This window comes from Buceros rhinoceros, unplaced genomic scaffold (assembly GCF_000710305.1).
Source record: "Buceros rhinoceros silvestris isolate BGI_N320 unplaced genomic scaffold, ASM71030v1 scaffold21046, whole genome shotgun sequence".
NCBI classification, from domain to species: Eukaryota; Metazoa; Chordata; class Aves; order Bucerotiformes; family Bucerotidae; genus Buceros; species Buceros rhinoceros.
This window is the reverse complement of record NW_010419588.1, coordinates 41,210-59,907: the sequence shown is the minus strand read 5'-3', so window position 1 is coordinate 59,907 and position 18,698 is coordinate 41,210. Positions and strand designations below refer to the sequence as shown.

The 18,698-nt window shown below is 37.7% G+C and overlaps 1 protein-coding gene across 1 annotated transcript in view; it reads right to left on the bottom strand.

Annotated features, from left to right (window-relative positions):
* Positions 1–4,058: 4,058 nt before the first annotated feature.
* The window catches only part of MLLT10 (myeloid/lymphoid or mixed-lineage leukemia (trithorax homolog, Drosophila); translocated to, 10), a gene marked incomplete at its 3' end in the record, with an annotated part of 54,166 nt that continues 39,526 nt past the window's right edge, over positions 4,059–18,698 (bottom strand). The window contains exons 4-9 of the mRNA XM_010139010.1: positions 13,072–13,189; positions 11,587–11,659; positions 7,013–7,167; positions 5,038–5,226; positions 4,543–4,631; positions 4,059–4,420 (exon numbers count right to left, since the gene is read on the bottom strand). Coding sequence (XP_010137312.1) covers positions 4,059–4,420; positions 4,543–4,631; positions 5,038–5,226; positions 7,013–7,167; positions 11,587–11,659; positions 13,072–13,189 — 986 coding nt within the window. The remainder of the gene's footprint in view (positions 4,421–4,542; positions 4,632–5,037; positions 5,227–7,012; positions 7,168–11,586; positions 11,660–13,071; positions 13,190–18,698) is intronic.

The following is an 18,698-nucleotide window of genomic DNA, read 5'->3' as shown; positions in this document are numbered from 1 at the left end:
TGAGGTGCTGGAGCGTGTCCAGAGAAAGGCAGTGAAGTCAGTGAAGGTTCTAGAGCACAAGTCCTGTGAGGAGTAGTTGAGGGAACTGGTGGTGTGTAACATGGAGCAGAAGGAGGCTGAGGGGAGACCTTATCACTCCCTACAACTACCTGAAAGGAGGCTGTAGTGAGGTCGGGTTCAGTCTCTTTTCCCAAGTAAAAAGTGGGGAGAGGAAATGGCCTCATGTTGCACCAGGGCAGGTTTAGGTTGGATATTAGGAAAAATTTCTTCATGGGAAGGGTTGTGAAGCATTGGAACAGGCTGCCCAGGCATGTGGTTGAGTCCCCATCCCTGGAGCTATTTAAAAGATGTGGCTTAGCAGACTTGGTAGTGTTAAGTTCACAGTTGGACTCAATGATCTTCGAAGTCTTTTCCAACCAAAACTATTCTATGATTTACTATCATCTACACCACAGCATTCACTGGTATCACTTCCACTACTCCTCTGGTTATCAAACCTCTTGCCAGTGGTCTCTTTTCCTAGCCAGGAAGTCAATTCTATTGACTTTGTCCTGTGCAAGCTATTTTACCTCTGATTACTCTTGCTGTACCGATTTTTCCCTTGTATTCCATCCTCTTCTGAAACTGCATCATTGGAATTGCAAATAATATTCCAGGTGCGTGCACACAAGGGATTTAATGTGACAGAACACAAATACATATCCAAGGAAATTCCCAGATTTTCCTCCTGAGCTACAACAGCAAAACTCAGGCCTAACATAAGCTAGAACTGTTCATGTGTTTGACTTTCAGATGTTTACACTCATCAATTGATTGAAACTTCCTCAAACAGCTTTAAATTCAACTATCAAAACTATTTATAACAACTGAAAAAAGTAAGTACCTTCAGTTTGACTAACTTTACCAGTACTACGACTCTTTTTACCTCACGCTTTCTGTATTATTCTAGACTGGAGTCAATCTTCTCCACTGTTTTTTCATTCTTTTATCCTATTCTCTCTGGTTTCCTATATCACATTTTGCCTTGCAATTCTTTTTTCCATTGTTGCTCTCCCTTTTCTTTATCCGCTCTGCCTTCCTCTCTTGCTCTGCACTGGCAATTGAAGGAAAATACCCTCAGCCAGCAGCTGAGATCTAAGCGTCTAGAAACAAAACCTAACCACAGAAGACAAAAAGCTGCAGCTCCCGAGCTTCCCAGAAGGGGCAGTTCACGGGATTTCCACAGAGCTTTCCTAAACCAGATCAGCTTGGAAAGTAAATTTAATCCTTTTTAGCTTCTCATTAAAAGGTATATGATCGCTCTGAAACCCTCCATCCTACTGTCTTCTCTGGTTGCAAGAATGTAAAGAAACAATCCTATCTTCTTCCTCAAATCACTTAATCTCCCACTTGCCAGCCATCTGTATTAAGCCATCTTCTTCCCAGAAAAGCATCGAATATTCTTCTCTGCTGAATGAATGTAGGCTCTTTTACCTACAGCTGGAAAGTCTCTCAAAAAACAGTGTGCAAATCAGTGTTTTCTCACCTCCCTATGTGCCACAGCTGAGGAGCTCACATGAATACAGGCAATATGGATAAAGAAGTCGTTAGGTATTGGTGAATAATCTAGCTATTTTTCACGGGAAACTGTCCAAACTGACTCTGAATCTTGGGAAGTTACTGTGAGAAGCAACTTACAGGAATATCTGGGAACTCTTAATTACAGAACACCACACAAAAGTTAGGAGGCAGGGCTGAGCTCTCATGTGGCTTTCCATCGTCTTGTGAATACTGATTTAAACCACCTCCAAACTTGATCACCACCATGCGATCCAGCCAGCTTCAGAGAGCTCACGATAGTGTGGCAGCAAACCTCCATGCCTGCCTGTGGCTTGTTACCACGTAACCTTCCCACTTAGGCAGTTCAATGAGCAGTGATACCTAGAGGAATTTAACATTAAAGAAGCAGTCTGCTAGTGGCCACTGAGACAGCACTGAACTCCAGAGTGTCAGGAACAAACGGTGTCCCATATAATTTCAGAAACAATGATCTCAACCAAGGGAAAATACTTTAACATATTTTCCTTTCTTTTTCTCTTCATTCAGAGTCATCCCACAGCCTCTTCACAACTTAGTTCCAGTAACACATTTTTTCACTAAAGTGTTTGTAATGGAAGAAACAGGAATGAGAAGGGCACGTGTCATTATTGAAACCACATCAGCACTGATTAGCATTAGTGCTTGCTTGGCCTGAATTGTTTCCCTCTACATATACAACTAGAAATACTGAGAACTCACAGAAAACGGGGTGATTGTGGAACACCTCAAAAAGGAAGAGAGCCCAACAAATCATCTGGATGAGCTCAATAAAGCAGAGAATTGTGTGGAAAGTGCACTTTTAAATTTAATATAAGTATTAATTTTAAATTAGTATTATTGTGGGAGTGATGCAGAAAGATCACACAAGAACAGAAATAGAGAAATGGAAACACTGACAGAATTGTACATTATAAACTTGTAGCAGAGACAGAAAAGGGCATCACTGGAGTATTTCAGAGTATGTTAGAATGAGAGCTTATCGACAGGATACTAGCATGGATTCTGCATGAACTGGAATAGTTTACTACTAGTCTACACACTCCAGAGTTACAGCAGTTAAGATGGATATAAGAAAAAAAAAAAAAATGCAAAGGAACTGCAATATAAAGAGTCAGAAATGAATATGTATTAACAAAATCATACGAGCAAACAGCAGCACTACCTGAAAGTGGAAAGCATTAAAAAATTGGTTAACATTATTAATTTTGTCTATTATTTATCACTTCTCCTCGCACTTCTGGGAAGAATGACACAAAATTCTTGTGTTTTCGGCAGACCTCTGATACTCCAGAATGAAGATAACTGTCATCAACTAAACATCTTTTGTTCAACCTATGAAATGTTGATATACGATATAAACTATGAAAACTACAACCTTCTCGGTAAAAATATAATAGCACATCAAAACAATAGGACACTCTTGAAAGTATCTGTTTTTACAAGCCTATTGAAGCAGTACCACACAATGATACCATACACGAATATTCAGGAGCTGCCAAATGAACAGTGAGGAAAGAAACCAGAAAGAAGCTACAGAACTAGGGATCCCTTGCATCATTCCAACCACCTATGCCTTTTTTGGTGGATAATACACCATAATCTCCAAAACTAAACTCTAAAGACGAGTAATCCACTCCCTATTTGCAGCCATTTCTTTCTGCATAGAACCATAATTCTCCTTCCTTAGTGAAGGAAAGTATCGGATGGGGGGGTTGGGAGGGGAGCAGTGAGAATGAGTTAGCCCAGATTCTTCTCTACCCCAAAACACTTCCAGAGCAAGCAGTCCGTTCTCCTTCCTGGAAAGCAGCTGTCTCCTTTTGTTACCCATTTGCCTTGCAGCTCAAGCAGCAGCAGCTACAGCTACTGAGGATACCTGGTTTTGGGAAAGGGCTGTTACAAATACTCAAGCGTGGATCTTTTTATGAATTTAAAAATCCTTAGGAACACCACTTCAAAAACTAGTTTTGTTGTTCTGGAGTCAGATGCAGAGAACTGAAAACACCAAGCCACTGTATTACTACTCTAGTTATGCCTATTACATCTTTAATTAGATGACCACATACTGTTCTCCTTCTTCCCCTCCCCTCTTCTCACTGCAACAAATGGTAGCTTTTCCAGTGCTCCTTTAATCCTGGAAGAACAATTGGTAGGACAAAGAATATTGTTTTCTGAATTAAAAAAAGAGCCGAAGCACATTTACATAATTCCATTTGTTCACGAATGTGACTTGATTTAAAAAAAAAAGGGAATAAATGGACACTAGGATTCCCAGAAGCTAAACAGAAAACATCTTAACTTGACTATTCATGCTTCCATTAAATGCCTTCTTACTGTCATTCACAGGCCAGGAGCAGAACCTAGTTTGACAATTACAGGCTAAGGAAGAAGCAGTACCTTTTGAACGCGACAATTAAAAAATATAGCTCAAGTGAAGAACAGCAGGCACTATCAGGAAAAACATAAAATCAGCCAATTCTTACCTGTTATTTAGCGTGGTTGGCAGAGGATGTGTTGCATTGTGTGGCACCGTTGCATGAGTGAGAGGAGAAGGGTTCTGTGATATTGTTGCTGGGGTCTGAATTACCCCATTTAAAGCCCCTACAATTCCATTGATTGCCAGCTGGCTGGCTGGCAGCGCTCCAATTATTCCACCCACACCAGGCACTGCAGGAATGGTGGAGGTTACAGTCTGCATACCACTAGCTAGTGCCCCCACTGTCACACCATTGACCTGTTGAACTCCTGTGACTCCTGAGCCTTGCTGAGCTGGACTCTGCCCAGCAGGTGGTGGAGTGGAAAGAGCTGATGAACTGCTGGTGCTTTGTCCACTGGAGGTTATCTCCTGGTGTAAAAACAAACAAAACCCCCTCAGCTGCATAAAATTTCACCTAACGGCACAATGCAAGGACTATAAGGAGTTAACTTGTAACAAGTTTAAGTTTAGAAGAAACAAATAAAAATTACCTGATTTAATACAGGAAGAGAATTATCCGGTAAAAAACTGTTGCCTAGATGAGGGCTTTTACTGCTGTTCAAGGACTCAGTGCTAGGTGCTAAAGTAAGTATTAAAAAAAAAAAAAAAAACCAAAACACACAGTGGTTAAATTTCTGGAACATGTAAAAAGATTCAGAATAATTATTTCAAAATAATATCAAAGGTAAACATAGAAAATTTACAAGTCAGCCTTAAAATCATTCCTGAATAGTAAAATAGTGAATCAATAGATTCAAACAGACGTGCTCCAGATTGAAGTAAAAAAGAAACTGCGCTGAAACGAGTAGAAATGGTTAATATAAATCTCCCAATTGACTTTTAAACATTTAAACACATCAGCAAATACTTTGTCTATATTCATCCTGCGGGTATATGCATCCCTCATCAGTAGCATCTGTGGATGAAATAGATATTTCATATAAATACATGTTCAAATTCCTTTGACACTTCAATACTCTGCTTACCTGCTTGTACTGGAAAAGCATGTACTTGATGAGAAGGGCTAGGATTTGAACTTATTGTCGGAAAGGGCACCGAAAGCTGTGCATTAAGTAGCTGAAGCCGCTCCTTCTTAGCGGTCAGATTCTTTATCTGTTCTTCTAACCGCCTATTTTCAACTTGAAGTTGGTGTAATGATTTAAGCATTCCTAGAACTAAGGTAAAAATGCACGTTATCTTTCCCAACCACATTCAAAAAATAAGTAACATCTTCACTTTTTAAAATTTCTGTATTACAAGTTAAGACTAGCATTAAGTCATATGTGGAAATATAAATAAAATTATTAGATTAGATTAGAGAGATACATTACAGAAATTTGACTTTAAGTGGAGAGGTTTAGGATCAATTTTGTGTAATTTGGAGTGCAGGGAAAAGTACACAACATGTGATAGTAATTTTGCAAGGTATCTACACCCTGGCTTGAATACAGATCAAGTCACATCATTAGGGCTGACATGCATTTTAAGCAAAGAGCAGTACTTGGTAACTTATCCCCAAACCAGAATATAAAAATAGTAGTATTTAATAGCACAGGTTAATTGCATATTAAGGAAAAACATCTTCAGCTGCAGTATTGGAAATTTTCGGCATTATCAAACCAGAAAAAGTTTGGCTAATATGCATTCAACTAACAATGCAGCCAACCAATAACGGTTATGTAAAAATTACCACGACACTCCTCGCTGGGAGCCGGAGCTCTCATTTGCTTTGAGCAGCGATCTGCAGATCACCCAGCAGGGAGCACTGTGTGAGCACTGCAGTTACCACCCCTTTTTTTGCAGAAAAAGGGCATCTTCTTCTGTACTAACCTGATTTTTACCAAGCGTGGTTTTCTCAAATTCCGGTTTGGTTTCAGAACTTGTATTTTCCAACTAGTACTAGAGTGTGACTGTAAAGCCACAGGGATAGCCTTTTTTTTTTAATTCTAAATTGTATTTGTTTAACATGACCTCTGGGCCTACTACAGACATAAGTCTACTGGTATAGGCACATCTGGTCATTTCCCAAGGATTTAGCTTTTATCCCTCCTCTTCAAGAACATACAAAGGAACCCTCAGTGAGCCCAAATGAGATGCAGTAAGACTCAGCTAAACCTGTCCTCCAGCTATCATGTTTAAAGGATTATCCCGGCATGAATTTCCTCACAATTAGCATTTTTGTCAGGATACCATTCATAAAAATACCAACTAGATACCACTCTACGCTGCAAACGAGAAGAATAGTATGTTCAATAAAATATAACATAACCCCTAACCTGGTATTAAAAAAAATATATATATTAAATGTATTCAATCATTATTGTCTTTGATACTGGTCTGTCACTGAATATGGAGATTCAAGTGATCTGCTCATCACTTATGCTTTTAACATACTCGTTCGTGGGACTATTCCACTCTGTGAAATGTAATTTCAGAAAATACTGATTTGCTTGCTTCTAGAATTTCATGAGAAACACAGAACATAATAAAGATATGAAAACCCAGCAGGACACCTGCCTAACTTCTGTAAATATCTTTTTAAAATAGCAGCAGAAGCAGGCAGTTTAGAATTAAAAAATGAAAACAATAAAAAATTATTCCAGTTTACATCACGCAATATAAAGTAAACTGGGGAACTGTGCTATACGATTTACAGTAGTGGATCTAAAAGTTCAGAATTCATTTCCAAATTCCGCAACCCACCAGCTGGATCTGCAAGTCACTTCCTCTTGCATGACACAATTTCCCCATCCATAAATATGTAGAGAACTATAGAGAACTCTTTTGTAATCTACTGAAGCCATGTGCTGCATTAAGAAGTATGTTACGGTTACACACTACAGTTATATTTCTATTCACAGCAGGAAATAAGTTTTTTAGAAATTCTTGGGCAAGCCCTGAATGGCAGCTCTGAACAACACAGTTAACAAAAGCAGTAATAAACAGAATGCGAGTACTTACTGTCACTAGGGGTGCCTTGCTCTAATAAAAACTGTTGTCCTTCACTCCACTGCCTCTCCAGAAGCTGTTCTATGCTGGCTGCTACCGGGGGCAAATTTTCCCCACAACCGTTCCCTGATTGGTCATAGCGAATCTGCAAGCTGCTTACAGGGGATCTGTTGAAAATATTGCAATTTATTGTTTAAAGAAAACGATGCAAGGAAATATATTAGTAAAAGGCTAGTTCTTACCTTGTATCAGCCCTTAGCACCTAGCATAACTTACATTGCCAAGACTAAGCTAATTCATCAAAACCACCAAGAACTCCTGGTTCTCACTACCAATGCTTCCAGTAAGGATGTAATATTTCACAGCGTGAGAATTTATACCGAGAAAGCACGTAACCTCTTGCGTACAGACTAACATAATGCCTAACTGACCAACAGCACTGTATTAAATTATACAACACACACTTCTACAGCCAGAAACCACTGCATATGGACACACAGAGCACCTTTAAGAAAATTAAATTAAAAAAACCCCAAAACTTCAAACCTTTCCCAGAGAAAATTGGGAAAATAAAAACCATTTATTAAAATCAGCACAGCAATGGTACTTCCAGGTAGAAAGCCCACAGATAATTCCACTGCCCAATTTGTTCTAAAAACAATCATGTCAAACCAGAATTTTGAGGGACTACGTGAAAAATATTATTTCTCAAAGGACACAATGACAGTTAAAGTTATCCTCTTCTGTCCTGTGCACACATAATAAGCTTCCTTTTTTTACTCATGATCACGCATCGTTCAAAGAATAATCCTTTTGCCGCATCTTTTCTGATTCAGAAGAAAACTAAACATTCACCACACAGCCAAAAGGAAGCTGGGTACCCCTCAGGTCCTGTGAGGAGGCTTCTTTTGCATTGGATGGGACAAAATTTAATCTGTGAGCAAAACCAGATGTTCAGTGTATTTCTGACTCAGGATTCTGGCCTCGTGTGCATGTTCCCATTCCTCATACAGGACCAAAGCCCACTAAAAGTTGGCTGGTGTTTTTCTTTGTTTTGTTGATGTTTTTTTTCTAAAACAGCTCCAGTGAGCTCAGATTTACATTCTTCCATACCATTCTTATATAAGACTACATATGGAAGACTCTTATGGAAGAATATTCCATCACAGGACCACAGCCATACAGTTTTTTTACATGTAGCGCAAACCTACCAACAAGACCACCATGGTCCCAGCACAGGACAACATAGAGAACTCAGGAAATCAGTGTTAATTATGATGAGTGTAATAAGCAGTGGTCACAGCGCATTAGCTACCTAATGACTGCCAAGCATTTTGTAGGCACCAGAGCAAAGCAACTTTTACGAGAAAAGGTTGTAAGTAGGTGACTTAAGAGCTGTGTAAGTATTTATAAATAATTCCTCTTTTGCATACAGGATGAAAGAAGAGAACACGTGTTAAAACAAAAAGCCCTGATGAATGGGTAACCAAGGTAGTGGGTTTTGACAAGAGATGACAACTCAACAGCATTTAACAGTTCAGCGCAGGCATGGCAAAACCAGCCTTAAAAATAGGTGTTACACTACATGCTGAAGTGATAAGAAGGAAGGTTTATGCAGAAGCATTCTGAACAGATGTACTACAATCCACACAAACAAAGCACTTTAAAAAAACAAAACACAAAACTGAAACCAGAAAACAAATACAGAAAACCACCACACAAACCCCTCAGCAACTTCTTTCTCTGTATGTATGCTTTTGAAGGGTGCACAATGCTGCTCTAGCAGATTGCACTATTTCAATTTTAAATCACCAACAAAATGGGCTTAGGACTGTCTCCTATCAGTTTCAGGAAGGTAGAAACAAAGCAACACCTGACTGTATAACCTCTGCAATCCTTCACTGGAAGCCTGTACAGAAGAGAAAAAAAAAATCTAGATATCCACGAATCACAGCATTATAGCAACATGCTCTTCCAGCTGAACCCTGCCTTATCCAGACGTGATACAGCTCCTGCGTACTAGGGCTGAATCCTTATTCCCAATAGTATTTGATCGTACTTTCCAAGAGGATTATAAACCTGCTGTATGCACAGGTCCAATGCTGTCACCGAGATGGGAATCCCTTGTTTCGTGTTTCATATCTTGATCGCTTTCAGAACTGTTTTTTGTTTAAGTCTGGGGTACAGTTATTCATACTTTTACAGTATTAATTGTAAGCAATACTGCATTTAGATGTAGGCATACATACATATTTAAGTGCCGGTATTACATCACACATTTTTAAATCTAAGGTTAAGTATCGGGTAAAAGAAATTTAAGTGCTACCTTGGGAAAAGAAACAATTCCTTTGCAAAATGGACACAGCTCACCAGGTATATTTGTATTTCTCATATATATTAAATTTAAATGTGACAGCTTAAACATCAAACACTGCGGTTATACAGGGGTACAAAGATATAACAGTATGAATTTGAAATGACCATACAGCTCACGAGTCACATCTCTGCAGAGCTGCAAACGGCTGCATCATCAAAAGCAAACAACTGTTTCTGCAACTGTTTTTATTTTAAGCAACTATTTGAAAATTATACGGTTCTTTTGGAGAACTGTGTTATTTATGTATCTCATAAGCTTCAAAGGGAATAGAGTTGGAACTTGCAGAAAAATAGTTTCAATAGATAAAGCAGGTAACATTCAGAGTTGCAAAGTTTTCAGGTAGCAGAGTTTTGAAGTTTGCTTTTTATTCACTATAAACCTTATTTTAAGTTACCAGATTTACTGATTTAGTTAACTGGGGAAGGTGGGGAGTTACCTAAACATTTTAGAAACATCAACATACAAGTGATTTTTCTTATCACACAAACCAGGGATGAAATCTGCTGTTACAGAGTTTAGTTGATGGGTAAGTTTTTTACATTTTTTCCATGCTAGGTATTTTAGACTGAGTTTTTCCATCTTTCAGTTCTGGAACTGCAGCAGTGCTTTCTCCCCTCCCCCCTTTTCTGACTTGTTTGTGAACGACTCTACTGCCAAGCAAAAGCTATCTGCAATTTGTGAAGTAGTACAGCTTCCATATGCTGAAGGAATCTCTGCAACCGTGGACTGGGGTGGCTGTTGTATCCTACAGTTCTCCTTTGCCAGCCCCATCAAAACTAGCTGAAATTTGACCATGTTCTAAGCACTGGACTGTATAGACCCTGAACACATGCTCTGTAGAAGCACCGTACTGAAGAAGTCTGGCTTCCCAAATATCGTACCTAAAGACAGCCTGAACACAACTACAGCCTACAGCAAACTGTACAAAGACCAGGCCTTTGTGTGTTAACTAAGGCAGCACTAAAACTTGTGATTACAACACATACGCACAAAAGGACTATGTAATTTTCTTATAGTTGAGCATTTCGCTTACTTGTCTGTACATGTACAGACATGTTCCTTATTTATATAAAGACCTGTATGCTAATGTAAATATATGTATGTATGCTGAGAACACAGTCTAAACTAACTTGTAAATTCTCTTATTTATTGTTTTAGGAGCAACATGTATTGGAAAGTTTAAAAGCCAGTTCATGACTAGTAACACCTAAGTATTATAACGGATATTCTCATAACATTCAACTAGTAGTCTTTTGATTAATTAAGGAACATAACACAAGATCAACACCACCAGGCATGTACATTAAATTATCTAATTTGGAGATATTATAAATTACTGGAATAAACACATGCTGTTACAATCAAATTCATTGTTACCATGCTGTATCTGTGTAACTACCAGGTTTCAGCTACCCTAAAATGCTTTTCAAGATAAAATCCCCATGGTTAGTCCCTAAGTAAAAAAATACAGTAATAATACCATAAAATCTAATTCATATGGGATCCAGTATGGAAGAGGAAGCCTTTTAGAAGCAAAGATTCACCTAAAATACATGGAAACTGTTACTGAAGTATTTAAAACACAACACTGACATTTTAACAGCACGTATTTTAAACACAAAATAATGTTACACAATTCCAACAGCATTCTTGTCTCCAACCTCTGTAGTAAAAGTACACTGCAGTAGAACAAAAAAAGTACTTTATTTTTAGCCCCACGGAGAATTGTTGCATATTTTGAAGTTGTGAGGGAAAAGGAAGCATTCTTTTTCTTTTAAACTTTGACTGATATTTAACTCCTCACACCATCTTGTTAAGTCTATGGGATTTTGGTATTTTTGCAAATATGACTAAAAACACAATTAAGATAACAAAACTGAGGAGATAAGCAGTGGATTAAATGACAGATAAATCCCTCTAAAGCAAGTCTCCATTTCTTAAGCCCTTCAAATGTAAACCTAATTTCAGTCGATATAAAAGTAAATTTCAGCACATTTTTAGCTCTCTGGACATATTAGGTAGGTTTTTTTTTAGATTGATATATCTATGTAAAATAAATGTATGTATACGTATGTGTATACATACACACATATATAAACACATATATATGCTTTTAAAACACTTAGGTATTACTAGTAAAAAGATAATGAAGTTCCCAAATCGTAAAACATTTCCTCTGCCTGCACTCTCCAATGTAAATAACGCTTACCGTGGTGAGAGACTTCCTCTGGGTGAACCTCCTCTGCCAGCGAGGCTGCGGCTATTATCTCCGAGATCTTGATCTGCAGTGTAAATATTTCACAGCTGATAAATCAACTCTTTTAGATAAGAGTTTTAAAGATGATGTAGATATTTTAAAAATACCTTAAATCTCAACTTCTATCTGTAGTTACTGCCGAAGAGTGAATACATAACTAGTTTAGGATTGCTGAACTGTAGCATGTAAGGTGTTGTCCTTACACATTTCTGAGGCTGTACCAGGCCATGGATTATGTTCACTTCTTTCATTCCTTTCAGTTTTACAGCACAGAAGCGTGGTTTGCATTTGCAGAACCCTCCCCTCAGCCACTTTTAATTTGTACGGTGAAAGTAATGAATCACAGCTGTGGACAGCTAATCTGTATGCTTATCACAGCAAATCCTGATGCTCCGTATTTTTTTAACACTTTGCATCCCAAAACAAGTCATAAAATATAAAACAGCTTAAACTTAACCACTGCCTTCTAACAAGCACACACTATTCTGCAAATTTACTGAAAACTTCATGAAAGCATAGAACTCGCTAATTCCTATTTATTAGCAGAAGCACAGAAAAGTCCCTTGCTAAAAAGGGAGTAAAACAAACAAAAAAGGCCTCATTAAATATACGAAAACGTTTTGCTTGGAAGGACTCAAAAGGGTTATTTTCCCTATGGCCTCTCAATAAAATAACCCTATCTGCCCCCTTCAAGGTTGCCCTCCCCCTATTCTGAGTCAAGCGACCTCTGACCTCTTGGAGGGCAAAGACATGACTGATCCATTCTTGGTAAACTGCTAAACTCATTCCCTTCCCCCAAACAGGCATGACTACTACGACATGTCAACAAATCCTTACGGAGGGAATGAAACAAAGCAAAGCCAGCGGCTCATTAAAACTGCAGAGGAGAGCCAACAGTACAAATTGCCAATTGGTAAATATTCACAGGATTATTAAATGCTGCAGAAGTTCTCTGACGGGATCTCTTTCACATGAAGTTGTATGTAATGCAATTTCATGAATTATGCAAATAAAGGTTTAAACTATTCACGGAAAAACCCAGAGCTGTGTTACTCTGGCTGCAAAGAGCTCCAAACTGAACACATCAATCACAGAAGTCACAGGAGACATTGCAAATAAAGGTTTAAACTATTCACGGAAAAACCCAGAGCTGTGTTACTCTGGCTGCAAAGAGCTCCAAACTGAACACATCAATCAAAGAAGTCACAGGAGACATTGTTGAATTCATGCCTGCTGATGGCTCTGCTTCAACATTTACATTTCAGACACTAAAAAAAGGAAGAAAACCCACGCTGTCCTGCAGGACTACTGAGAATTTACTTCCAACACGTAACAACTTTATACAGACATTTAATAACCAAATGCTGAGCAGAGTTCGAAAATAACAATTTAACAGTCTGCGAAGTGGCGTGTTTGTCAGCAGCAGCAGAAGCTTACCTGCTTGGCTGTTCTCAGACTGAGCTATAAGTGCTGCCATTGCCGAATTTGGATTCAGCCTATTGCCGTACATGTGGGATGGAGGCAGACTGAGAGAAGATCCAGGTAGGGTGTTTGCCTGCAAGAAACCAATTGAAACTTGAATCCTTTCTTTTTTTGTCTTTCTTAAAAGGGGGAGAAATGCTAAACATATTTTAAAGAAGCCTTCCTAATGTAAAAAAAAAAAAGAATTACGCTGAAAGTTTTCTAAAAACTTAATATATTTAAAAGAAAAAATATTTTTTCCATTTCTGAGTGTAGAAATAGAATTGCAGTACTTTGCAAATACATCGTGTTTTAAAGTGTGTTTTACTTGTTGTTAAGATCTATTAATAAAAAAATCCTTTTAATAAAAAAATTACTGTAGCAAATATTAAAAATATCTAAATTGCATTTTAAAACAGCTACCGTGTTGCAGGATGGATAGACTTCTTTGCCATCCTGAAGTATGCCCTCAGTGCTAGGACTTCGTAGCACGGCGACCATGTGGTTATCCTACTAATTATTTAATCTTATTAAACCATTTACAAAATAAGGGCAGGTAGACAACAGATGTCTCACAAATGCCTGGGTTCCTTACATCACAAGCCGGCTGTGGAGGTCAAAAGGTCCAACTTTCAGCGCTATAGTTTAACTACACAGAGCCATATTTCCTTTGCTCGACTCTGTCATTAGTAAAACCTGCACACTATTTTGTTACTTCCTATTTTGATAGACTTGGAAGCCTGGTGTTTTTTTGTTTTGTTTTGTTTTTATTTTAAAGAACGCAAACAGCCATTACAAGTATGTTTTCTATACAATAGGGGGCTCGCGGAATCACAGCTTTGCCCTGACCCCATATAAGGAACTGTATTTTTGGCAGCTGGCCAGCTCCACTTATTGAAGAGCTCCCAAAGTTTGTGTTCATTCATGTTGCTAACCACAATTCTGAAGGTCTCTGCTGGGACTTGTGCCAAACAAGCGAAAATGAACCCTTAAACAGATGAAGCGAAGGAGGCTGGCCAAAATCTTGCATAATCCAACGCAATAAAAATACCTTCTTCCTTGGCTGCTTATGCTTTTTCCCTTTCGAAGAAAAGATTTGTGTCAAATGCCGAGTTGCAGAGACAGGCAATGAAAGAAAAAAGGCATGGCTACTTATTAAAAAGACATCTTCCTACTTGATAAAAAAGTTATTTCAGAAGAAAAGATTGCGGGGCTGGGGGAGGGGGTGGTGTGTGGAATCAGAGATACGCAACCTGTGTGATCACTGGTTTTAAAAACTGCAAACAACCTTTACAAAGGAAACTTTTTTTGAAAAATGAGAAAAGAAGGTGAACAGTAAGGAACTCAATTTTTGAGTCATTTTGACATGTATAACTGCACACAAGAGACAGAGGAAACATACTGGTTATTACAGCAAAATATTACAGAGTATAAACTATGTCTCTGGAAAGAATCACACACTACCATTAAGTTTTGGCTTTCAGCCAACATATTAAACTTGATGAATGGACTTTTATGAATTCACACAACTGTTTTCAATGATGCTCTATTTACTATATACTGGTGAGAAATTGTGCCTGATACTTATATTCTTCTACTGTCTCAAAGTTAGAAAAAGCCACAAGTAATTACTTACAATAATAAGGTTCTGTCACTTTTCAGTTTAAAGGTATGTGCAAGATTGCTGGACATGGAATCACAGTTTCACTTCAAATCTAGCTTTTTTTTTTTTTTAAGAACTGGATGTCTTTGGTAGAATTAATCTGAATTAGTTATAAGCCTTAAAAATAATTTTAGGGCATTTCCACCTATCTAGGTATAACAGCTTACAGAAATACAGTATGTCTTAGTACTGTGACACTTCCCAACAAAGGCAGCAATACTGCACAGCTCCTGCTATTTTCTTTAATAAATGCCTATAGCGTGATTCCAACTCAACTGTTATCACTCACCAGCAACCTTCAGGTGTTTTCCTCTCAAAAACAAAATAAATGTCAAAAACAAGGGGTTTTTTGTCAAATCCCTTCACTGAAGAAACCTCAGAGAATGGAACATTGCAAGATTCAACCATTATTTGCTTCCCTATCTAAGAGACAAGACTAGCAATACAAAAATCTATATACACATTATTTGAATAAACTGGTCAGTGTTCTAAATTATACCAATATAGCTTGTGCTTTTTCTTTTAAGCTACAAACACCGGTCTTATTTCGGTTGAATTTTAGAATATTTCTGTAAATAACAGATTCTATATAAATATAAATTCTATTAAAAATTTCTCTTAATTCTAGTAGAGTGTACTGCTAACATTTTACACAGAAGCTGCTCTACTTACTCTAAGCAATTCTCTGCAAGGCTGCTTAAAACTCTGCAATAGCAATTATGTGTTAATTTATGATGGCAGGACAGCTATAATCAGCAAGGAGAATACATGTTTATATGCCTGAAACGTGCCCAAATAGCTTTAAGAACTTTCTAAAAGTAGCTAACTATCTTGAAAGGAGTTGCTGAAGTCTGTTGAGAAACTATCACATCACAAAACAAAAGACATCAAAGGAATTAAACAATGTTTGCCAAGTGAGTTGATGAAACAGATCAAAAGAGTTAGCATGATTTAAACAGTATCTAAGAACTTGAGTTTTTTCACAAGTGATGGTTCACCCTAAACTTAACCCCTGTTTATACTTAAAAATAATAGTAAAGGTGTCCTACAACAAGTTGGAACTACAGAAGTTCTAGCGCCATCATGTATCCTATGCAATCCTCAAGGGAAAAAGTCACATTAATAAAATTGTTCAAGTAAGCTGGAGGTAAATAAAAAACTTTAAAAATACTTTTTCTAAAATGGCAATGTATAATGACAAGAACAACGATTTGTGAAGCTTTATTATGTATGAGACAACTTCATCTGACAGGAAAGTAAAGGAGGTGGAGGAGTGCTACATTATTTAAAGGTGAAATAGGAGCTACATGTTTCACTCACAGTCGAAACAAGCCGTAGCAAGCATTTATTAAAAATGCGCAATCATCCTGTCAATACATATTAAGGTCACAGAACTGAAGCACGTTCTAAAATGCGTAACTTTTAAAGTTGTAGTATTCTTTATTTCAGCTGATGCTATTTAAACAGCCAACACAATACACGATCAAAATTCGTGAACTAATGAAATAAAGAGGCTGCTAAGTATTTATTCTGAAAGGACAGCAAAATTTTCTGAAAAGATTTTAGCAAAAGGATTTAAGCCCATCTAGAGGTATAGAACACACTGCTTTCATTTACGGCATGTTCAATAAATCAGTAAAGCAATAAGCAGCAGAGCAGCACAGAAGGAAGATACACCGTAATTCACGGAATGCCTGAGTGCAATAAGAATAAATGATTGATATTTGATTGATGCTTAAAAACACTTCCTCTACAGCAAAAAAGAAAGTGTACATGCATTCTTCTAATTAAAAATCGAGACTTGCAAGTTAACTAAATTTAGCTCGTATACATAAATCTCCTCTGAAATATTTAATATAGTTTTGTATGTTCTCATCACTCCAAGAAAGAATTTTACTCTAACAGTACAACTGTAAAGTTTCCCAAGTTGGCAACTATAACTGGACATTCACTTAAATTTCCAGGGAAAACAGTTTCTTCATTTCAAAAGTTACATGTTCTTTAAGCAAAAAAAAAAAAAAAAAAAGGGCGGGGGGGGAGGGGGGGGGGGGGGGGGGGAAGGGAAAGAATTGTGCATGATAATTATGCAAAAAAAAAAAAAAAAAAAAAAGGGCGGGAGTGGAGGGTGGGAGTGGGGGCTGGAATATGAGACAATACTTAGCTGTTTGCATTAGATTAGGTCTCAAAAATTTGAGAACCCTTGAGCATGCTTATTCCCTTGTCCCCTTCAAGATTTATGGTATGAAATATTTTCTGGTAACAGGCCTCATTTCTGCCTCAGCTCCACACCAGTAAGGTTTTAATACTCCGCGTGTGATGAGAGATGAAACCAAGTGTGAACAACTTTTGGGTCCCATGAGTAGGCTGACTGTTGAAGCTGTCAGGTTCAATTGCATCATTCCACATTATTCAATGCCCCAAACTGCTCCCTAATTGTTAGAAGCTTAACATATTCAAAACCATTGTTTAGGCTAATGCTGAAATGCCTACAGTTGAGTTTCCAGAAAAAAAGAGGAGGGATTTAATTGTAGTTAAACCATTACTGAACTCTCCTCCTTTCACCATAGGACAAGGAGGCTGGGCAGAACAACCAATTCCAAGACGGCTTCTTATTATGCCCAATCAACATCCCTTTCCCTCTCTGCTTTAAAAATAGTCATTGCCATATTGTAGCTTTGTGTTACATTATAGATGATGTTTTACAATTAGCAACACATCACCTAATTACCTGCTTCAGCCAAGTAGGTAATTCTGTTGACAGTAATTTCAAAGTTTATTTTTATTTATTCAAAATAAAAACACATCATCAGTCCTACACTGTTTATATCCCTTGAAGTATGAGAAACACATTAATGTGATTGGGGTCATACCATTTACCAGTCTAGGATCTCCATCACAGCACGATGCTGTGATAGAAAGTGCCAAACTACCTCTTGTTCCTATTAACACTAAGTAAAGCAATCAAAAACACTCGATTGTCACCAACTACCACCACTTACAGCCAACTACTACTGAAAACAGCATAAAAAAAATTGATGCAGATAAGTTTAAGGCCAAATTTTCTTCAAGCAATTCTGCTACGCTTCTGAGAAGATGTTACTAATGCTTCCCATGCAATTGCCCAGCTTCATGAAACATGGAAGGAAATTCAAGCACTGGACCAAATATTGACATCAGCATACTTCATCTAGAAGTCACCTTAAGCTGATGTATTTTAGGTCAATGGCATCCAGCTTTTATCTGAACAACATACTATTGAAAATAACAGCAAAATTAAAACCTGCATTGCAATTAAATGAGCTTAGATATTCACACATACTAACACTATGTACATAATGGTCATCCAAAATTGATAATATACATATAAGTAAATTAATTGCTTTTCTGGAGAAGTGACAAGAGCTGCCTATCAAGAGATAGCAGCAAAGCAACCCAGCCTTATGTTTCCTAGTTTAACTTGGACAAGTGAAGAAAAGTGATTTTTATCCGTAGAAGTTTTATGGCCACTTACACTATGGGGAGAATGTAACAGCTGGCTGTTCTGGGGTACTCAGTACCACAGGAACAATGTCCTATTGCTACCTTTTGTTCTTTCAGTACTTCTGGTACCATCTTTAACCTCACTTAGGGGAACTGGGGGACTCACTGCTACACATCATCACTTTTCAATGCTGGCATTGAAAAGATAACGCATCCCGTATTGCCACCACTACCATCCAAGCACTCTGAAGTCCTCAGAGTTGAAGTTCTTAAACAGATAATCAAGGTGCAATTTCACAATAAATGCTTTCATTGGCTGAAATAAAAGAATTAATGGAAAAGCTTAATTAGGACTCTGGAAAAGCTAAAACGAAATCAGAAGAAAAGGTTTGTGATATCTTAGAAGAAAAAAGCTACTTTTCCATCAAAAAGCATTAATTACAAATGTACAAATTATTAT